General features: G+C 43.0%; 8 protein-coding genes across 8 annotated transcripts; 6 read left to right on the top strand and 2 right to left on the bottom strand.

Moving 5' to 3' along the window:
* Positions 1–138: 138 nt before the first annotated feature.
* Positions 139–1,748, top strand: RPL23A_2 (60S ribosomal protein L23A; the record flags this gene model as incomplete). Its single annotated transcript, XM_064825518.1, has 2 exons — positions 139–525; positions 585–1,748. The coding sequence occupies 2 exons, from the start codon at positions 139–141 to the stop codon at positions 1,746–1,748; spliced, it is 1,551 nt and encodes a 516-aa protein (XP_064676736.1).
* A 232-nt stretch (positions 1,749–1,980) lies between these two features.
* ATC70_006238 (uncharacterized protein) lies at positions 1,981–6,446 on the bottom strand (the record flags this gene model as incomplete). The annotated part of the gene is made up of 2 exons (XM_064825517.1): positions 1,981–6,258; positions 6,318–6,446. 2 exons carry the CDS (start codon positions 6,444–6,446, stop codon positions 1,981–1,983), a joined length of 4,407 nt encoding a protein of 1,468 aa, XP_064676735.1.
* Positions 6,447–8,587: 2,141 nt separating this feature from the next.
* On the top strand, positions 8,588–9,322 carry ATC70_006237 (uncharacterized protein; the record flags this gene model as incomplete). The annotated part of the gene is made up of 1 exon (XM_064825516.1): positions 8,588–9,322. The coding sequence occupies one exon, from the start codon at positions 8,588–8,590 to the stop codon at positions 9,320–9,322; it is 735 nt and encodes a 244-aa protein (XP_064676734.1).
* A 1,526-nt stretch (positions 9,323–10,848) lies between these two features.
* ATC70_006236 (Plasma membrane ATPase) lies at positions 10,849–12,608 on the bottom strand (the record flags this gene model as incomplete). Its single annotated transcript, XM_064825515.1, has 4 exons — positions 10,849–11,042; positions 11,103–12,090; positions 12,154–12,392; positions 12,449–12,608. 4 exons carry the CDS (start codon positions 12,606–12,608, stop codon positions 10,849–10,851), a joined length of 1,581 nt encoding a protein of 526 aa, XP_064676733.1.
* A 212-nt stretch (positions 12,609–12,820) lies between these two features.
* Positions 12,821–13,528, top strand: ATC70_006235 (AA_permease domain-containing protein; the record flags this gene model as incomplete). The annotated part of the gene is made up of 4 exons (XM_064825514.1): positions 12,821–12,937; positions 12,997–13,114; positions 13,173–13,321; positions 13,403–13,528. The coding sequence occupies 4 exons, from the start codon at positions 12,821–12,823 to the stop codon at positions 13,526–13,528; spliced, it is 510 nt and encodes a 169-aa protein (XP_064676732.1).
* Positions 13,529–13,718: 190 nt separating this feature from the next.
* HEM3_2 (porphobilinogen deaminase) lies at positions 13,719–14,222 on the top strand (the record flags this gene model as incomplete). Its single annotated transcript, XM_064825513.1, has 1 exon — positions 13,719–14,222. One exon carries the CDS (start codon positions 13,719–13,721, stop codon positions 14,220–14,222), a length of 504 nt encoding a protein of 167 aa, XP_064676731.1.
* Positions 14,223–14,929: 707 nt separating this feature from the next.
* On the top strand, positions 14,930–15,653 carry RPN2 (proteasome regulatory particle base subunit; the record flags this gene model as incomplete). Its single annotated transcript, XM_064825512.1, has 5 exons — positions 14,930–15,030; positions 15,090–15,219; positions 15,282–15,398; positions 15,465–15,516; positions 15,592–15,653. 5 exons carry the CDS (start codon positions 14,930–14,932, stop codon positions 15,651–15,653), a joined length of 462 nt encoding a protein of 153 aa, XP_064676730.1.
* A 356-nt stretch (positions 15,654–16,009) lies between these two features.
* CTR9 (protein required for normal CLN1 and CLN2 G1 cyclin expression) lies at positions 16,010–19,174 on the top strand (the record flags this gene model as incomplete). The annotated part of the gene is made up of 1 exon (XM_064825511.1): positions 16,010–19,174. One exon carries the CDS (start codon positions 16,010–16,012, stop codon positions 19,172–19,174), a length of 3,165 nt encoding a protein of 1,054 aa, XP_064676729.1.
* Positions 19,175–20,492: the final 1,318 nt, after the last annotated feature.

The following is a 20,492-nucleotide window of genomic DNA, read 5'->3' as shown; positions in this document are numbered from 1 at the left end:
ATTGATGCGCATTTAGGAGAATTACATGGATTGCGATTGAAATACACCACCACCGCGTTGATACTCCGTCTATTACAACCTACATTCGTGGTGACAAAATGAATTGCCTTCTCGATCATACTATTCAGTACAAAAACTATGGTTCAAGCAACCATACAGCCTTCTTCTACCACCTCTTCACTCACATTTATATTTGGTATTTGCCTATTATTCAGACTATTGAATGCATTTTATACACGAACATACGATAATCCAGATGAGTACTGGCAAGGGCAAGAAGTAGCACACGAGCTAGTGTTTGGCAATGGGTACTTGACATGGGAATGGAGGGAAAAGATCAGAAGCTTTGCTCATCCGCTAGCTATTGCGGCTGTGTACAAATTGATACAAGTGGTTGGATTAGAGAACACCCATGTGCTTGTAGCAGCGCCACGGTACTTTCAGGCAACGTTGGCTGCGGTAGCTGATGTGGCTACATATACATTGGCTAAGAAGGTGATTGGGAACGACATTGCGTTATCTATGGTATGACCTATTCCCAAATGTAATCTGTATATCCATATACTAATCTGCTGTTTGGATAGCTTTTTACGACACTATGTTCCTGGTTCAATTTTCTGATGGCAGCAAGAACACTGTCCAACAGCATGGAGATGGTGTTCACCATCATTGCATTGAATTATTGGCCCTTGCCAGGTATTGTCAAAACAACAGGAAAATTGTGGGCAAAGCGCTATCGTATATCGCTTGTCTTTGCCTCGATTGCTTGTGTGATGAGACCTACTAATGGATTGATTTGGCTGTTTTTGGGCACTCAATTGTTACTATGCTCCAGCAGTAAGTTCAAGGTGGCCATCAATGCATTGCTAATCTGCGGCTTGGTAGTTGCATTGGATGTGATGGTTGATACACGACTCTACAATCAAAGCTGGACAGGTTTCATACAGCATCTTGTATTCACGCCTTACTTGTTCTTCAAGATCAATGTAGTCAACAACGTTTCTCTACTCTATGGTGTTCATACATGGCATTGGTATGTGTCTCAGGGCATTCCATTCATCTTTACAACATTTTTACCGTTGATTGGATTTGGACTTTATCGCATCTATACCACGCCCATGTTCAATCGCATCAAATCATTGCTCTACTTATCCATTTGGGTTGTCATTATATACAGTTTATTGCCACACAAAGAATTCCGCTTTATATACCCCATCGTACCTTTGATTCTGATGATTGCAGCTTACGGTATACAACAAGTAGGGTCTAGTAGATGGCGCAGACGCATCATGTTGCTTCTGGTAGCAACTCAAATACCCATGGCGCTGTATACATCCATCTGGCATCAACGAGGCGTCATGGATGTCATGCTATGGATTCGATCGCTGCCTGCTAAAACCACTACTGTTGGTGTCCTTATGCCCTGTCATTCTACGCCCTGGTACTCTATCGTTCATGATGATATCCCCATGTGGTTCCTTACTTGCGAACCTCCACTAACAGCAGAAACCAATGCATTGGATGAAGCAGATCAATTTTACGCTAATCCCACCGAATTCTTAAAATCACACCAGCAAGATCGCATCTGGCCCACCACTCATCTCCTTTTGTTTGACAATTTGATACCTGAAATTCGAGATTATTTGGACAATCAAAGCTATACAGAATGCCGTCGATTTTTCAATAGTCATTTTCACGATGATAGACGAAGAAGAGGCGATGTCGTTGTATTTTGCTACAATTCCTAGTAGTGAAATGAAACTCTTAAAGCATATAGTTAGTAAGCATCCTCTCATTCACACACACACACACACACAATAATAATATCATCACCACTGCCTTTTTTCTTTCTTTTTTTTTAAAAATATAAATAAATCATAAACTACTTTAGCATAAAATGAGAGATAATAACAATCGCCATAGTATCCAAAAGAAAAAAAAAAGGTAAAAACAAATAATTTAAGAAGGGGAGAAAGTGTATCAAGCAGCAGCAACATCATCATCAGGATCTTTGACCCAAATGCAACCAGACTTGGTGGTGACAGGTGGAATATCTTCAAATTCTTCACCACTGACCCAGCGTTTCCAAGCTTCAGAGTAGCCTCTCTCGAGATTTTGAGTCCAACGTAGTGTGTCAAATAGGCGACTTTGTTCTCTCGACAAGAACAGTTTTTTGCGCAACTCCATCAAAGATCCATGGCCACGGCGTGATACAGAGCCAAGCTGTGATGTTTCGTAAGAGTAATACAGGCTGCCAGCTAATTCCACTGCTTTGTCTTCATACTGCTTTTCGTTCATGACGACCATTTCATCACCAAAGCCGGTTGCCATGGCAATACTTGCCCCCACGCGAGAACACATCTTGTGCATGTATTTGGGATAAGTGACAATGGGAGTGCCAGACCATAGGATATCAGCTGCTGTCGTATGAGCATTGCATTCAGGCGTGTCCAAAAAGATGTCGGCTACTCTTCCTCGATGGATGTGGACATGTTTGGGTGCGACGTCCGTAAAGATGACTCGGTGTGCTACTTGTGGTCCAGCCCATTCGAGTGCGCAACGCTTCAGATGCTGCTCACCAGCAGGAGGAAACCGCAACAACCAGAGAATCGAGTTGGGCACGCGTTCCAGAATACGAAGCCACATACGGAATGTGCCAGGTTCCAATTTGTACAGCTGGTTAAAGTTGGCAAACACCACTACATCATCCGGTAGGTTTGGAAACACCTCATGGCGCATCTTCCATCGCTTCTCCTCTTCCACAGCCCAGATCGAGTCTTCATTGGCTTGAACGTTATGTAACATGAGCGCTTGATCGTGATGGTCGTCTCTGAATCCCTGCTTGTGATCATTGACGAAATACGAATGAGGCATGTAGATGAACTTTTCAGTGTACACAAAGTCATCTTGAGCCGCATCTTCAGGGTCGATGTCACCTTCGAAATCACCATTGGCAGCATTTTGAATAGAGCCACGTTGACGCCAAATCTCACCACTGACCATTTCAGGAGGACAAACGATGGGATCGGCAATGATCCAGTCGCACCAGCCACCACCTAATGTACCTGCAAACCCCATAAATGAGCATTGCACAGGACACGGTCTTGCAGCAAAGATTTCGTTTCGAGCGCCTTTGGTATAGCCATTCAAGTTGATCAGAATATGGATCCCGTCCGAAATCACCTTTTCTACAATTTGCTGATTCGACCAGGAAGAGACATCCAAAAAGTGTTCCGATTCTCGCTCAATCTTTTGACGGTACGGTGAGTTGTCGCTGGGTGTGGTAGCATAGCAATACACTTCGTACTTGATTCTGTCATGAAATCCAAATACGGATTGCATTAGATGAGAGAGTGGATGGTTGTTAAAGTCGGAAGAAACGTAGCCCAGTTTAAGCCGTGGAGAAGGTGGAGGAGGAGGCGGATACACGTGAGGAGACACCCAGGTAGAGCTCAGTGATGTATGAGAGATGCGAAGTGCATTGCGGTGCGAAATCAGTCGGATTTGACGAGCAGTAAGCGGATAGGTGAATGTATGGAATGGCAGGACGGTGGGAACAGGAGGACTCGCTAAGCTGCTTGGGATCAAAGGTCTAGCGTACTTTTCGGCGAGTTCTGGTGTCACAACAATTCGTCCTTTGTGGTTGTTGTTGCTGCCCTTGGCGTATGTTTCAATGTACCATTTGTGCTGCAATCGTCTCATAATGCGTTCAATCATGCGAATCACCCAACCGCCTTCATCCCTCTTGAGCTTATCGTTGTTGGATGCATAAAAAGCCAGTCGAGATTTCCAGACATCCGCCTTGTGTTGTGTGCCAGTGCAATCCATCATGTGCTTAATCAAGCGTTGTCCAACTGATTCAGTACCACAAAGCATCTTGAGAATACCAGCACCCCAAATTGCACCTTCGTCCAGTTGCTTTTCAACGATATCCACTACATGGCCGATCCAGCCGCTCTTTGCATTGGCATTGCCGGTGGGAGGGAAATAGTGGCCATACTGATCTACGCTGGCCTCATTACCAACACCGCCGCGACCACGCCAATCACACACACCACTCAGCGAGTTAACTAGCCCGCAAACAGCATCCACAAAGTTGGGATTGACTTCCACTGCACGACGGTACCATTGCACCGAATCCTGCACGCGACCCAGATCCTTGATAGCGTTACCTAGATTGGCCAGAGCGACGTCAAAGCGAGGATTGTATTCCACTGCCTTTTCATACATGCTGACAGCTTCGTTAAGATGGCCCATATCCTTGAGCAGAGAGCCCAGATTAGTGTACAGATGAGGATGTTGAGGATCCAATTGCAGACCGTACATGTAGTATTGCATAGCCAACATGGTGCCCGTCAGTGGTGCGGCTTGTTGAACAGTGGGTAGTTTGACAGCAGCGTTGGCTACAGCGATAGGGATGTTGCTCAAGATGATACCCAAATTGTTTGCAGTGGATGGACTGGGATGAAGCGCCAAACTGAGGTAATACAGAGGCAATAGTATAGACAAGGATGGCTGTTTGACATGAGCAGCAGCAGCCACCAATTCAGGTGTGGTGGGGTTCATCAAATCTTGAAACAGCTTGGACAATGTTAGCAAGATGGTCGATGTCGTTTGATTTGTCTGCTGGATGGTGGACACGGACTCTGTGTTGCTGGATGTGGCATTACTGACATTGACGAGGCTGGGCAGCACACCGCCAGAACGAGGAAACACAATTTGCAGGATACGAACAGCTTGATCAGGCTGTAACAGTACCAGAGGCACCTCTGCGTTAGTATTGACGACTGCAGGCGTTGTCCCCGCGGTTGTGGCAGAATTGCACGCATACACAATCAAGTTACAGATAGATAACAGATCTATACCCCCAAAGGCTAGTTCTAAACCTTTTTCATACTCCCTTTGTGCCCCTTGAATATCGCCCAGAGCATATTTGAGGTTACCCTTTGCGTAAAACAGATTCTGTAAACGAGCCAGTTGATGCATAGGCAACTGAAGAGGTTGTTTGAGGATAGTAGGTTGCTGCTTGAAAAAGAACTTTTCCACAAACTCGCACACACCCAGTGCTTCCTTGTAGCGTGGTGGTAGATCGTCCTTGTTGGCGTCTTCATTTTTAGCGCATAGCACACCCACCAAATTCTCGACAGCATCCCAATACCCAGGCCGTAATTTAACTGCTTGATACCACCATCTTTCCGCATCTGTCGTTTTTCCAATGCTTCGTAATGTGGTACCAATATTACTCATGGCTTCCACATAGTTGGCATCATATTTCAGAATAAGATGGTTGTATTTGAGTGAGGATTGATAGTCTTGATAGGAATAATAGACACATGCCAGTAGAAGCAGTGTTGGTAAATGAGTTGGGTAAGCATCGTGGAGTGCATGAAGCAGTGGTAACAGATATGGGTTTTGTGGTGAAGTGGAATACAGGTTGTGTGCATATTGCAATAAGCTTTCACGCCATTCATCCGCACTGGTAGTAGTAGCATGAGGTGATTGCAATAACTGGGATGGTATGATGGGTTGTTGCGAGGTGGAGGACACTGCGGCTACGGCAGCAGCAGCAGAAGCAGCGGCAGCAGCAGCAGTGAGATAGCTGCTTTGTGTGTTGCTGGTTGTATGATGTTGATGATTTGATAAAACAAGTGTGGGTTCGTTTTGATTTGATGCAGTTGAATAAGATCGCTTGTTACCTCGCGGATAGACATATTGCTGTTGCTGTTGCTGTTGCTGTTGCTGCAACATGTCCAAATCTTGTCTCTTTGAGAAGCTCTGCTGATAATCTGGATCCACTCTACTTGATAAATACTGTCTACGCTTTGGATCGTAATAGTGATTGACCCAGCCATTTTCGAAATAATAACTTGATAATGTAGGCGATTGAGGAGGAACCATGATGGATGGAATGAATTGCTTTTGAGAATGACTATGCTGTTGTAAATGCTGCTGCTGTTGTTGCTGTTGCTGCTGCTGTTGCTGCAGTGTATGATGGGTTTGTAACTGATGAAAATGCTGCTGTTGTTGTTGTTGTTGCTGTTGCTGTTGCTGTTGCTGATGTAATAGTAGTTGATGATGCAATTGATCTTGTTGATGCTGATTTTGCAGTAGTTGTTGTTGCTGCTGTAGAGACATGTAATTGGCATTATTCACATCAGATACTGTGGCAGCTTGATTCAGCAAGGCTTGCTGTAAGCGAGGTGACAGCAGTTCTTGTTGAAAGTAGGCAAATGCAGCAGGATCGTCATGACTAAAATACTAGATAAACATCAGGGTTAATCAGGCATACTCGGGCATTTAGAACGGTGCAATCTTACGGTAGATGCAAGTTGACGTTGCTGTAGTTGCTGCAGTTCTGAGGAGGAAGGCCTTGCCAGGGAATCTAACTTGAGTCTATAGTTGGGTATGGTGTCTGGTTTATTGACGGCATAATTGCCCGTTGTCATGTATTGATGTTGAAAAACCATTCAACCAAATGGGAGGAGGACGGGGGATAGTATGATACAGAGTAAAGAAGAAAAGAGAGAGATAAAGAAATAAAGAGAGACCCACACGAAATGGTGAATCTAAAAAGAGCCTAAAATTGGCACACACCATACATACAAAAAGTTTTAATAGGTAAGTCATCGTACGTCATGGTGTATTTTCTGCTTACTTATCAGTGCAGAATTTGATAGAGATCACATTGGAATACAAACCATCCACATTTTAGATTGGTAACAATGATAGATGTAAAGCTTGCTGGAGAATGGTTGCTGTGTTATCCATGGCATAACATGCCGGAAAGTTCACGTAAATTACGCCTTTTCTTTCACGCTTCTTCCTATCCCCATGACACGGCATTACAATTAGCAAAACACAACCCAAACCTTGTTGAGCTGGGAAACTTTGTATCACTTTTGAGCATTAATTGGAGGCAAAGCTATCACATTTGATCTGATGAACAGCATTAGGCTCCAATAGTCGATCTATATATTGGCGCTATGTACATGTCTCATGGCAGTTGTGCATGGAAATCAGTATTAGATTTCAAAGACTCTTCACGTTGGCCTCAGAAGAATGTAATCAGCACATCCACTCAGGCAAACAAAAAGATGGAATTCAATCACACAATCTTCTGTAATCGCCATCAGATCAGACAAATATATTATGTGATGAAATCGTTTTCAGAGATCCATTTCTACTTGTAACATGTTTAAATAGAGCTTTGACCACTCAGGTAACGTGCCATGTCAAATGAGAATTCATGTTTCTTGATCTAGTCTTCCGAATCTTTTTATTGATTTCGATTGGGAAGACAAACGTTTTGTTCTTGGTGATCAACAGTAAAATTTGGGACGAAACCACTGGTATCGATTATTTCACATGTTGAGGATTATTGTTTCCATCTTCATGTACAGATGGCTCTCTGATGGCCATAAGCATTTTAGACGTCTGTTACTACTTTTATTGAAACATCTTTTTAAGGTGGACTAGCAGCCATCCTACTAATATGTGCCTTATAAAATATCTTTATCACAAGCAAATTTCTTACAAACGACTTGTCATTGCGAATTAAACTTCTATTGGGTGCTCTACGACTGCATCAATGAAGGCAGCCAAAAATAGGTAGGCAGTATACTTGCATTATCTCTTATCACCCTTAAATACACAAACAAAGCGAAACCTAGGTACACTTGAACCGCGTTTTCTCGTGTTCAAGGCCGTTTTAGATCGTCAAAATAACACCAAACAATTGCTCTCATCTGGCAATTACTTTCTGACACCTTTGCTCAACTTTTTGGGGATCAAAAAAATATGGTCAAAAATCGACCAAAAAGCATGAGGTACCCCTCATGGTTTTCATCAAAAATCAAACGACCGCGTTTTTGACCTTGATAATGAAGACTTTTACTATGGCATGTATTGATTCAAAATGTTTCTATCTATCTAACGTAACTCCTGAAATCATCTTTATGGGACCTTGATATGGAAAATCTCGACTTTTTGGCCAAAAACCGCTTTTAATACTTTCGTAAATTGCTCAGCAAGTTTATTAAAAACATCTATCTTACTTGGCACCATTGGATGCGCCTTGAAAAGCGCTCCAAGAAAGCTTAAAGAAGCAGAGAATGATCATCATATTTTATATAGTCGAATATGGCAAAATAGTTCAATCGAGTCGAGAATCATTAAGTTTTGGCCAATCTAGAACAGACTATGAATCTGGGATTGAATTATTTTTTGCTGTTGGGCTGGTTTAACATATATGAGCCAGGCTTGACAGATGCCAGGCAACTCAGTTTCCATATTAGGGCTGTAAAAGTGTCTAAGGACTGAGCATTTATTATGCTATTTCGACCCCTTCCTCCGTGCCATCAACCAACATCAAAACATACTTGGGTTTGACTTTACACGCATTGCAGCCACTAATCCTCGTTTTTCCTCCCCTCTCGCTGACAATGTTCCTCTCGCAGATCCAGTCAAAGTCCTGGCATATGCCGATGACACACTAGTTTTCCTCAACGATCTTAGTGAATTCCACCAGCTTCAACAGTTGATAAATAAGTATGCCGCCGCGTCCAATGCCTCTCTCAACTATCACAAGATGCAAGCATTGTCTCTCTCTGGTGTACCGCACGAATCCTGGATTCTCGGCCTTCGCGCGTCTGGTATCTCGTCTTGGCATGACCAGAATGCTACCGCTCCCATCATCTATCTCGGATACCCTATCTGTTCATCTACCGCTCAAAAGAACTCATATTTCGATGCTCTTCTCACTCGCCTCCGAGACTTTTGTCGTCTTTATTCCGTACGCAACCTTACCTTTCGAGGCCGGGCTACTGTTCTCAATTCAGTCTTGTTCTCTAAAGCGTGGCATATTGCACGCTTGTTTCCTTTTTCGGCTACAGATATTCATAAGCTACAACAACTCGGTGCTTCGTTCGTAAATCACAATGCCAAAGTAACTTGGTTCTCATTCGCTACTCTCTGTCTCCCTCGTACTCATGGCGGTCTTGGTCTTTTGGATCCTGCTGTGCAGATCAACGCCCTTCAGTGGCGCTGGCTTCATCCACTTTTGCACCCCATCCGATCCCACCCCTCCTACCAAGACTTTTCTTCCTTATCTCCGTGTCATCCTCAACTTCATCCTCGCTACTCCCTCATACCCCACTTACCACTGGTCTCTCCTCTTTCCTGCCTGTCGGCCATCAAGCGCCAGAAAGGTCATCGCTCCTCTCTACAACCTTCTTCGCGCCGTAGATACCATTGTTCGCAAGTTTGGTGTCTGTCATGTTTCCTTCAGTACTTGTCTACGATTGCCATTTTCGACCTTGGTTGAACATAGCCTTCTGCCCAATCATAGTTTATCGCCTACATTTCGCTCACCAAAGGAAGTGGTAAAACACTACCCCAGAGTGCTTCAACTTACAGGTAATGATGTTTTCATCTTTGATATGACCACTCAGGCTCTTCAACTTCGCACTTCGGTCATCGGCCTTCCCCACCAACCCACCAACTTGCGCGCTATCAATTTTCTTCAAGCTCAAAACTTACTGCTCACCAATTTCATCCACTTCAACCTGTTGCTCCTTGTTCCTCGTCCAGCCATCACACACATCGACCTCCCTACTATCACCAACTATTCCGATAGTATCAGCCACGTATCCACACTTCTCTTCTCTTTACTGGCAACTTCATTTTCTTTTGAGTCTCATCCATTCCTTTTGTCTCTTCTTACTAATCAAGGATTCAAATCCCTCCCCCTTCACACTAACCCTTCCTCTTATTCGTGCCCTTTAGGTGTTGCCAAATGGAAGCAGTTTTGGACTCTCCAGATTCCTTTGAATGCTCGCAATACTTGGTTCCGGATCCTTTATGAAAAAGTTACTACTCGTCAATTATTACATTAACGGCTTCGCGAAACATTTACCCCGTACTTTCCTCACTGTCAGTCTTCGTCATCCACAACCTCCACCATCATCGAAGATACTGAGCACTTCCTCTTTTCCTGTCCTCGAAAATTGGACGTCTGGCGACAAACTCTCTCTCTTTACCTCTCACCTCGTTTCTCTCACTTTGCGTATGAGGAATACATTGCCATCCTCCACCTTCGCCTTGATATTGACCGCTCATCTCATGAACCTTTTCCTGCATTATCCGTGTTCCAGGTCTTTGCTTGCATCCAACAGGCCATCTGGTCTGCTCATTACCGCCAAGTTTTCCAGCACGTCCCTTTCATCCCGTCTACTGTCATCCACTCCATTCACCGTACTCTCCTCAATTTAGACTCTCAACTTTCCTTCGATACAATAATCTGAGCTTCCCCGTATATCCCCCAGTCTTTATATCCTCTCCCTTATATTAGGTGACGATTTAAGGACTTAAAAACAGAAGTGTTTACTTATAAAAAAAAACATTTATTATGCTCTATCGATCCAAGGTATGTTGGAAATCAATGATAAACAACGCATGTTTGGCGGGGCATTTAGTACCGAGAGGATTCTGTAACTAGTACACTGGTGTAGTACCTGTTATATAACTTTTCCCATATAATCAATTCAAAAGACAACCTCCACATGAGAATGGTTTATGGATGCTTAATCAAATAATTGCACCATATCTTACTTTTGAATAAAGAGGGGTTTGAATTGTATCTATTTAGCAGAGAATATGTATACCTTAGATTGAAAGGCTGGAGAAAGTGGAACAGAGTAAGCTGCAATCATTTAGTCTTGAAAGCATAACAATCGAAAGGCGCTTTGACCTTCGAGTGCAATATTAAGAGGTGTGTGTTTATTGATAGATGAAGAGGATATGTAAAGAGAGTGATGTGTATGATACAAGAGAGAGATAAGGATGTACAGTCTAGTTGAAATGCATTTTGAATTCGCCTCCACCAGGGAAGCCTCCACCTCCAAATGGGAAACCATTTTGGAAGCTAAATCCTCCCTGTCTTTGCTGGAATGGGAATCCGCCATAGCTTGGTGGTGGTCCTCCTCCGCCACTACCTTGTTCTGGATCATATGGATCGAAACCATTATCGTATTGTTGTCTCATGTCTAAAGGATTAGATTGTTAGTTCAAAGGGTCTACCATCTCGCATTCATGTGTTTACTTACCAGCATCACTTAGCACTTCATAAGCTTGGTTAATCTCTGCCATCTTTCGCTCCACTTCCTCCTTCTCGAGATCGCCACTGTATTTATCTGGGTGCCATTCATGCGCCTTCTTGCGATACGCCTTTTTGATTTCACGACTATCAGCAGTCGGTGACACTCCCAACATCTTGTAATAGTCCTTCTTTTTCGACAGTTTCAATTGTTGTTGTGCTTTTTGTAGCAAGTGTCTCAGACGATGATCGCGGCCACCCGATATCTCGTTGGCCTTCTCCAAATCTTTGACGGCAGCTTCAAACTCTTTTCTGTTCAGCAAAATTTCACCACGATAGGTCAGTGCATCCACATCGTCATCTTGAATTTCCAATGCTTTCGAGCACCAAGATTTAATCTTTTCCTCGTCCTTTTCCTTTTGCTCGCCGTGCAACTTGCAAGCCATTTGATAGCACTTGAAATGCAAGCGCTTTGGTAACTTGTCCGTCTTTAGTTCTTGTTCTAATGCCTCGTAATCCGCATCAATCTCGGGGAGAATACCTTGGCGATTGGGTGTGCCAATGAGACGATTGGAGGCAGTTGCGAATTTCTTCAGTTCAATGTCCTTTTCGATCGAGGTGATGTCTTTGCTCAACGTCTTTATCTTTTTGAATAGCTGCTTGCACTGCTTTTGTTCGGGGTCATAGTACAGGCATTGCTTGATGTGGGTCAATGCGCCTTGAGGCTCGTATAAGGAATAAAAGTTGATTTTTGACAGTAAGATTAAGGTGTTGGGATCAGAGGGATTCAATTGAGCTACCCGAGCATAATCGCCAGCGGCTTCATCAATTTCACCCTTGGCGACATGGCATTGCGCTCTCAATAAACGGGCATCTGAAAACATGGGTGCCGTGCGAGATACTGATGTGGCCAGACTGATACATTCCTCGTAGTTGCCTCTTTCTTTTTCAGTGAATGCTTGTTTTGTGGCGCTTTGAGCAATATTGACTGAATTGAGCTAAACAATTGAGCATTTAGTATGGACAAATTAGCCAACATGTTGCATTGTTCTCAAACTTACCAGCTTCTCGGCTTCCTTGTCATTGGGATGGTTGATCAGATAACTCTTAAGGTCGGCAATGGCCATCTCAAAGTGCCCTTCCTTGATGTAAATGCGAGCTCGTTGCAACAAAGCCTTGTCAAAGTCAGGTTTCAGGTTTAGGATGGTTGTAAAGTCTTCGGCAGCGGCATTGTTGCGACCCAACGAGAGATAGGCAGTAGCTCTCTTATAATATGTCAAATAGTTGTCTGGTTCTTGGCCTAAATGTCAAAGGATTAACACAGAATCCACTCAACATGAGCTTCTGTCAACTTACGAATGGCTGCATCAAAGCTGATCAAAGCATCGTTGAATTTTCCACTTGTCAAATAGTCGTTGCCTTCTGACAGGTACTGCTGAATCGTCTTGTCACCAAATACAGAGTATGGAAACAGAAACGGAAGCATACAGGCAATGAGGTAGCGATGATGTCTCATGTTGATGATGATGAAGAAAGAAGAATGCGACAAATTGTCATCGGCTCGTTGATTTTTATATAGGCAGCGTATTTTTATGTGGATTTTTTTGATTGGTTTAATTTGTGAGATTCGACATTTCATTCCAACATCATCCTTCTCCGGGAAAAGGCGATGGATGTGACTCCAATGACTTTTGGCTATCTTTCATTTCTTCCAGAATTTACTACAACATGTCAGGGCAAACAGCAGATCCTTTGGCTAATATATTAACAAGCATCCGATATGAACTGAAAAATGCAGACATGTTGGGCTCTTACGCAGAGCGCACAATCGATTTTTTTAATGCAGTAATGTAGCATTTGCATTTTTCATTAATATAAGATATTAAAGTATTGCTTCTCAATAGGTAGATTGGACTCAGCCTTGGTTAATATCAGTGATGGCATTTCATATCGTGTGCTTTCTAGTGACGCTAGGATTGCGAAACAAACACGATGCGCTCTCTGTTTATTTCTTTGTATTATGCAAGTATCGGAAAATGGACGCATATTAACAGTAAGCATTAACATCTCGATCTTATAGTGGGGTTAGCAGCATTGACACAGCCTCTTAATCATCTCGGTATTAAACATTGGAAATCCTTCGCAAATGAACCATATTTCGATGCATCTGGTATATTTATTGTTTCTGTATATTCGTTCCCATTAATTTTTAATGGGTTTGTTACACTGGTAAAATTAGGATTTAATTTGAAAGCAATATTTGTTCGAAATCTGATCTGTTGATGAACTTTTTGCAATTGTGCGCTCTAGATATTCATTCTCAAAGCGACCATTTCAGCACTGATCAATACAAAGAGAGCTCAATTGAAGCAAAAGATCAAGAGTTCCAAGCAGCAACAGAAGCGACAGAAAACAGAATCCAAGAAGATCAAGTAGAAGGAAAACTCGTGCAATGATCGAGTGCAACAGGCGAACGCTTAGTCTGTAATTTTTAATTGAAATTTATATTTATTCATTTGATATTGTGTACTACACGAATTTGTATATATACTTCACATTTCAATTCGAAAATCATTGATTCAAACATATCCATTTCCACTCCTTGACTCGCAATTCCTATTATAAAATGGCTCGTATTCATATCATCTTGTTCTCTCTTGCCATTGTCCTGATCAGCTTCACATTGCAAGTCTCTGCTGCTTCTGCCAAGAGTGCAAAGAACATTCTCAAATTGCACAACAAACTTCGTGCTAAACACCATGCTCCTGCTGTCAAATGGGATACCAAGCTAGCTGCTTATGCTCAAAAGTGGAGCAACAAGTGTGAATTCAAGCACAGTGGAGGTCCTTATGGCGAGAACTTGGCCTTGGGCTATCCCACCTGGACAGCTGCTATCAATGGCTGGTACAGCGAAGTCAAAGACTACGATTACAGCAACCCTGGCTTCGCTGGAAACACTGGCCATTTCACTGCTGTTGTCTGGAAGTCTACTACAAAGATTGGCTGTGGTGTCAAGACCTGTAACAACCTTGGTAAGGGTTACAAACTGTATACTTGCTCTTACGCTCCTTTCGGTAACATTGTTGGTAATAACAACAAGTATTTTGTCCAAAACGTTATTAAGCCTTAACTTGATTAATAAATATCTATATAACTTTTATATCAATTGCGTTTAATTAAAGAGTTATCGCTCATGAAATTGAATGTATACACTGGTAGCAATGGCATGGCATTTTTTTTTTCTCAAATCTTGTGAATTGATGGGGCAGAGGAAGATCTAGCTAGAGCAAATGCCAATAGTAGCTGATTGATCGAGCCAAATGGACATGCCGCATCTTTTATAATGTTGCTTCCCATACTTTGATTTGAAGCAGCTGCTAAATGTATGTAGCGTGGTGTCAAATCAAGTCATTCCCAGCAAGATGTGGACATTTCAGCACTCACAGAATATAACTGTCAATCTAACATACTCATAAAGCAAGAAAAATCACAAGCAGATTTCTTGTACCTTGACAAGTTAGTAGCAATGCCTTGAATCATGCCAATTTGATTCATCAAACCATTGACAAATCGTCACATAAATGACATCAGTTTTCAAGCTGCAGGTACCAAGAAGCACAACTAACACAGGCGGAAATTAAAGGGCCCTGGATAATGAATGTGGATTCTTGAAATAGTAGCTGTTAGCCTACTGCTCTTTGTTGTTGTTGTTGTTGTTGCCGCTCAATACATTTGCAGATATTCACACATTATCAACAGTAAGATTCAAATGGAGAGCACACTCGCTGTGCATACATACGCAGGCATGATGGTAACGATCCCAGGTATAGACACAAAATGAACTCTCTCTTCCGTTTGACACCTCGCTTCTCCTCTCAGCAAGTTCGTATGTATTCATCTGAAGCAGCAGCTCCCAGAGTCAGTGCTACCAAAGGAGGGTAAGTAGGCGACATCACTAGCCGAATCGAGGACATGTTGTAGTAATTCAGGATGGTAGAGTGATTGGGTTTCTTTTGGGCGTTACAGCTGCTGGTTCTGCTGGTTATTATTATCTCTTGGGTGAATACAACAATGCTTCAGCAGCTCTCTTATTGTCCGTTCAAGAGCTTCAAGCATCTACTGACAAGGTAATGAAAAGAAGAGTCATTGGTAGTGACATTGTGTGATATTGAGGATGCGAGTGTAATAGGTTAAGGATTATGCAAAGCGCATTGAAACCGTGGATAGGGATGTTGCTAAATTGAAGGAGACTACAGCCACCAAGCAGCAATTGGCTGACATGAAGGTGGATTTCCGCAAGTTATACGTATGTAAAGTCATGCTTGGAAGATGGTTCTCAGTGAAACTAATGGAGTTTGCATAAAACCAACAGGACACATTAAACATCGAACATCTCGAATTAAAAACTCATGTATGGGGATTAGGTAAAAAAAAAAAAAAAATGAACAGCACATGACATTTGGCGAGCCATTGAACTGATCATCCATTTGTGAGAGTAGAGAAAGACTTGAGCAATGCTGCTGCCAGCACCAACACCCCATCTAATGACAATAAAGCATAATTAATAAATGGACTCTGTTTTTTTTCTGTGGCTTATGTTTGCGTAGCGATGCCTATAGTCGACATGTTTGTGAGATAACCAATCTAATAGATCACTAGAAATGGATCTAAACATTTTGCAAATCCCGATGCAATTCGTTTGGTTGCAAAGCGAAACAAATTGCGTATAGTTGTACTATAAAGATTTGAAAATTTTTTCAAAAGAAAAAAATTTTTACTGAATAAATAGCTCTTGACATTGCAATACATACCTCTTTAACTTTTTTGTTCCCTTATATTCACAAACTACCTTTTTGTGGACTCCCTCTCTTTTTTATTTTTCCCGCTCTCATCCATTCTCTTTAATAAATAATCAATATGCCAGCTGCCGCTGCTGCTAAGAACACCCAGAGCGAAATCCAGAGCAAGAAGATGTCTATCGTCTCCAATGCTCCTTCTGAGGTTGAGACCAAGAAGGCCAAGGACATCCTTACCAAGCTCGCCGCTGCTTCCGATGCTGATCGTGAGGCTGTCGCCGCTGAACTTGCTGCCGTTGTTAAGGCTAATGGTGTCCTCTCTCTTAAGCCCGTTATCGAGCAACTCAAGAAGGATATTGTCTCCAAGAAGAATGCCAACGCTCGTGCTGGTGCCGTTGCTGCTATCACTGCTCTTTCCAACGAGAACCTCGAAGGTCAAGCTGAGCCTTACATTGTCTCTTTCATTGCTAACCTCTTGGAACTCCAAGCTGACAAGCAAACTGCCATCAAGGATGCTGCTGAAGCTGCTGCCAAGAACCTCGCTTCCAAGGTCAACCCTCTCGCTTGTCCCTTGTTGGTCCCCTTCATCCTCGAAGGTCTCGGTAACTCCTGTAAGTGGCAAACCAAGATGCTCTCTCTTGAGCTCTTGGAACTCCTTGCTAAGCAAAACCCCAAGGAATTCATTGTCGCTATTCCTGATGTCATTCCTACCGTCTCTGACTGTATGTGGGATACCAAGGCTGATGTCAAGAAGAGAGCCACTGAAACCATGACCATCATCTGTTCTCTCGTTGATAACAAGGATATCGAACGTTTCATTCCCGCTGTCATTGGTTGTATCAACCACCCCGAGAATGTTCCTGAGACCATTCACTTGCTCGGTGCCACCACTTTCGTCCAAGAGGTTGACTCTGCCACCCTCTCCATCATGGTTCCTCTTTTGGGCCGTGGTTTGAACGAACGTGCTACCCCCATCAAGCGTAAGGCTGCCTTGATTGTTGACAACATGTCCAAGCTTGTCGATGATCCCGATGTTGCTGCTCCTTTCTTGCCTCTTCTTTTGCCTGCTCTTGAAAAGGTTCAAGATGTCGTTGCTGATCCCGAGTGTCGTGGTGTCGTCCAAAAGGCTCTCGCCACTCTTCAACGTGTCGGTAACCCCTCCATCGAGGTCTTCACCAAGGTCCAAAAGAAGGCCAAGGTTGAGTCTTCCATCAAGGAACTCTTGCCCGAGAACATGGATTCTTTCTTGGATACCACCGTTACTTACATGAACGATGTTGCTCTCACTCTTTGTGTTGCCAAGAACTTCTTCAAGGACTCCTGGACTGCTGCCCTTGCTCCTTATGCCAAGTCTTTCGTCTCCGCTGAGGACGCTGATAAGCTCGCCTTCTCTGCTTTGGAGAAGTGTGAGGAGGCTGTCACTGCCAAGGACCCCGAGGAGGAGGATGATGAAGGTGAGGATCTCTGTAACTGTGAGTTCTCTCTTGCTTATGGTGCCAAGATCTTGTTGAACCGTACTTCTCTCCGTCTCAAGCGTGGTCGTCGTTATGGTCTCTGTGGTGGTAACGGTTGTGGTAAGTCTACTCTTATGCGTGCCATTGCCAACGAACAAGTCGAAGGTTTCCCTCCTCGTTCTGAGCTCAAGACTGTCTACGTCGAACACGATATCGATGGTTCCGAGGCTGATACTCCTCTTGTTGACTTCATCCTCGCTTCCGATGGTGTGGAAACCAAGGACCCTGAGCAAGTTCGCAAGATTCTCTTGGAATACGGTTTCTCTGAAGCCATGGTTACCAAGATGGCCATTGGTGAACTCTCTGGTGGTTGGAAGATGAAGCTCGCTCTTGCCCGTGCTATGTTGATGAACGCTGATATTCTCTTGTTGGATGAACCTACCAATCACTTGGATGTTGTCAACGTTGCCTGGTTGGAAAACTACCTCTTGGGTCTCAAGACTGTCACCTCTATCATTGTTTCTCACGATTCTGGTTTCTTGGATCACGTTTGTTCCGATATCATCCATTATGAGCCTAACTACAAGCTCAAGCGTTATGGTGGTAACTTGTCCGAATTCGTCAAGAAGGTTCCCCGTGCTGCTTCTTACTACTCTCTCGAGGTCTCTCAAATCTCTTTCACCTTCCCTGAGCCTGGTTTCCTCGAAGGTATCAAGACCAAGGAGCGTGCTATCTTGAAGATGAAGAATGTTGACTTCCAATATCCCGGTTCTGACAGAAAGCAATTGATCGACATCTCCATGCAATGTTCTCTTGCCTCTCGTGTTGCCGTCATTGGTCCCAACGGTGCTGGTAAGTCTACTTTGATCAAGTTGTTGACTGGTGAAATTGAGTCCGAGGTCGGTTCCGTCTGGAAGCATCCTAACTTGCGTATTGCCTACGTCGCTCAACACGCTTTCCACCATATTGAAAAGCACTTGGATTCTACTCCTAACGAATACATCCAATGGCGTTATGCTACTGGTGAAGATCGTGAAGAACTTGACAAGAACGACCGTATGAACGGTGAAGCCAACAAGAAGGTCATGGAGCAAGTCTTCATCATCGATGGTGAGAAGCGTGTTGTTGAGGAACTCGTCGGTCGCAGAAAGCTTAAGCAATCTTACGAATACGAAATCTCTTGGGTTGGTCGTTCATCTGTTGACAACACCTGGATCTCTCGTCAAAAGCTCGAGGATATGGGTTTCGGTAAGAAGATTGCTGAGGTCGATTCCGCTGAAGCTGCCAAGATGGGTCTTAACCGTCCTCTTACTGCCAAGGAAATTGAGAAGCACTTGGAAGAAGTTGGTCTTGAAGCCGAATTTGCTACTCACTCTCGTATCCGTGGTCTCTCTGGTGGTCAAAAGGTCAAGCTCGTTATTGGTGCTGCCATGTGGAACAAGCCTCACATGTTGGTTCTTGATGAACCTACCAATTACTTGGATCGTGAATCTCTCGGTGCTTTGGCTATGGCTATCAAGGCTTACGGTGGTGGTGTCGTCATTGTTACTCACAACCGTGAGTTCACTGAAGCTCTCTGTAACGAAGTCTGGATGGTTGATGCCGGTCGTTTGACTCCCTCTGGTCACAACTGGGTTTCTGGTAACGGTACAACCAAGATCGAGGAGAAGGCTGAGGAGGATACTGTCGATGCTCAAGGTAACACTGTCAAGGCTGTCGAGAAGAAGAAGAAGCTCTCTTCCAAGGAGCTCCGTAAGAAGAAGAAGGACAGAATGGAACGTCGCAAGCGTGGTGAAGAAGTTTACACTACCGATGAAGAATTAGGCTTGTAAATAACCTCAACAGTATAGCTCTCCTTAGCATTTATAGACATTATCCTTTTTGATATAATAACCAGTTTTTTTCATTCTCTTTACATATTTAAAAAAATAAATTATTTTTTGTAACAAATTATTTTCATGGTATTGCTTTTCACGCATTTACAAGCTGTGCAATTATATAATGTTGATATTGCTTGTCGATAATAGATGCGTTTTTGTTAAGCCGATGTACAGTATAAAACACAAACAAATTTGGCAGCTCTCAAGCCTTCATATGTTGACATGTCGATCTTTCAGACACCTTTGCTCACCTTTTTTTTTTTGAATCACTAAAAATTGACTCCAAAGCCATGAGGGGTTACTTCATGCTTTTCATCCGAAATCAAGCGATCACGTTTTTCACCTTGGTGAAGACTGTTACTATAGTAGGTGGGTGTTTGCGCTTTGGATGGCTCTCTAACTTCGCTTCGCTTTGGTGAGAGCCAACCTGCGCAGTGGCAGTTCGCACTGCCGATTGCCCTTTGCGTATCTTGTCAAAATACTGCTACTTTCATGTTGACCCTCCACTTACACATGAAAATCCTTTATATTATCTGTGGATCTGATTCTTATGTGATGCTCTACATCCATATATACGTGGCTATTTCATATACGGGCAAGCGGCATACTGGCATTTCCCCTTTTTAGCCCTTAGTGTCCCTGATAAAGCAAAATCTAAGTGTATTTGAGCTACATTTTCTTGCGTTCAAGGCCGTTTTAGATCGTCAGAATAGCACCAAACAATTGCTCTCATTTAGCACTTGCTTCCTGATACCTTTACTCAATTTTTTGAGGACCAAAAAAACATGGTCAAAAATCGACCAAAAAGCATGAGGTACCCCTCATGGTTTTCATCGAAAATCAAACGATCGCGTTTTTCACCTTGATAATGAAGACTTTTACTATGGTAAATATTGAATCAAAATGTTTCTCTCAATCTAGAGCAACCTCTGAAACTTCTTTTATGAGGCCTTCATATGCAAAATTTTGACTTTTTAACCAGAAACCTCTTTCCATATTTTTATAAATTGCTCAATAAGTTTATTAAAAATATCTATCTTACTTGGTACCATTGGAAGCGCCTTGAAAAGTACTTCAAGAATGTATTAGGAAGTGCGAGCTGATTATCACAGCTTATATAATCGAATCTCATAGAAGAGATCAATCAAGTCGAAAATTATTGAAATCTGGCCAATCTGAAGTAAACCAAAAATCTGAGCTTTAATTGATTTTGGCTGGTGGGGCCGGTTGGCAAACTCAAAAGTCCCTCTAATCATGAAGGCAATACAGC

Source organism: Mucor velutinosus, assembly GCF_035048745.1.
Source record: "Mucor velutinosus strain NIH1002 chromosome Unknown tig00001545, whole genome shotgun sequence".
Lineage (NCBI taxonomy): Eukaryota > Fungi > Mucoromycota > Mucoromycetes > Mucorales > Mucoraceae > Mucor > Mucor velutinosus.
Note: the sequence above shows the minus strand (reverse complement) of the source record. Positions and strands in the feature narration are given on the sequence as shown.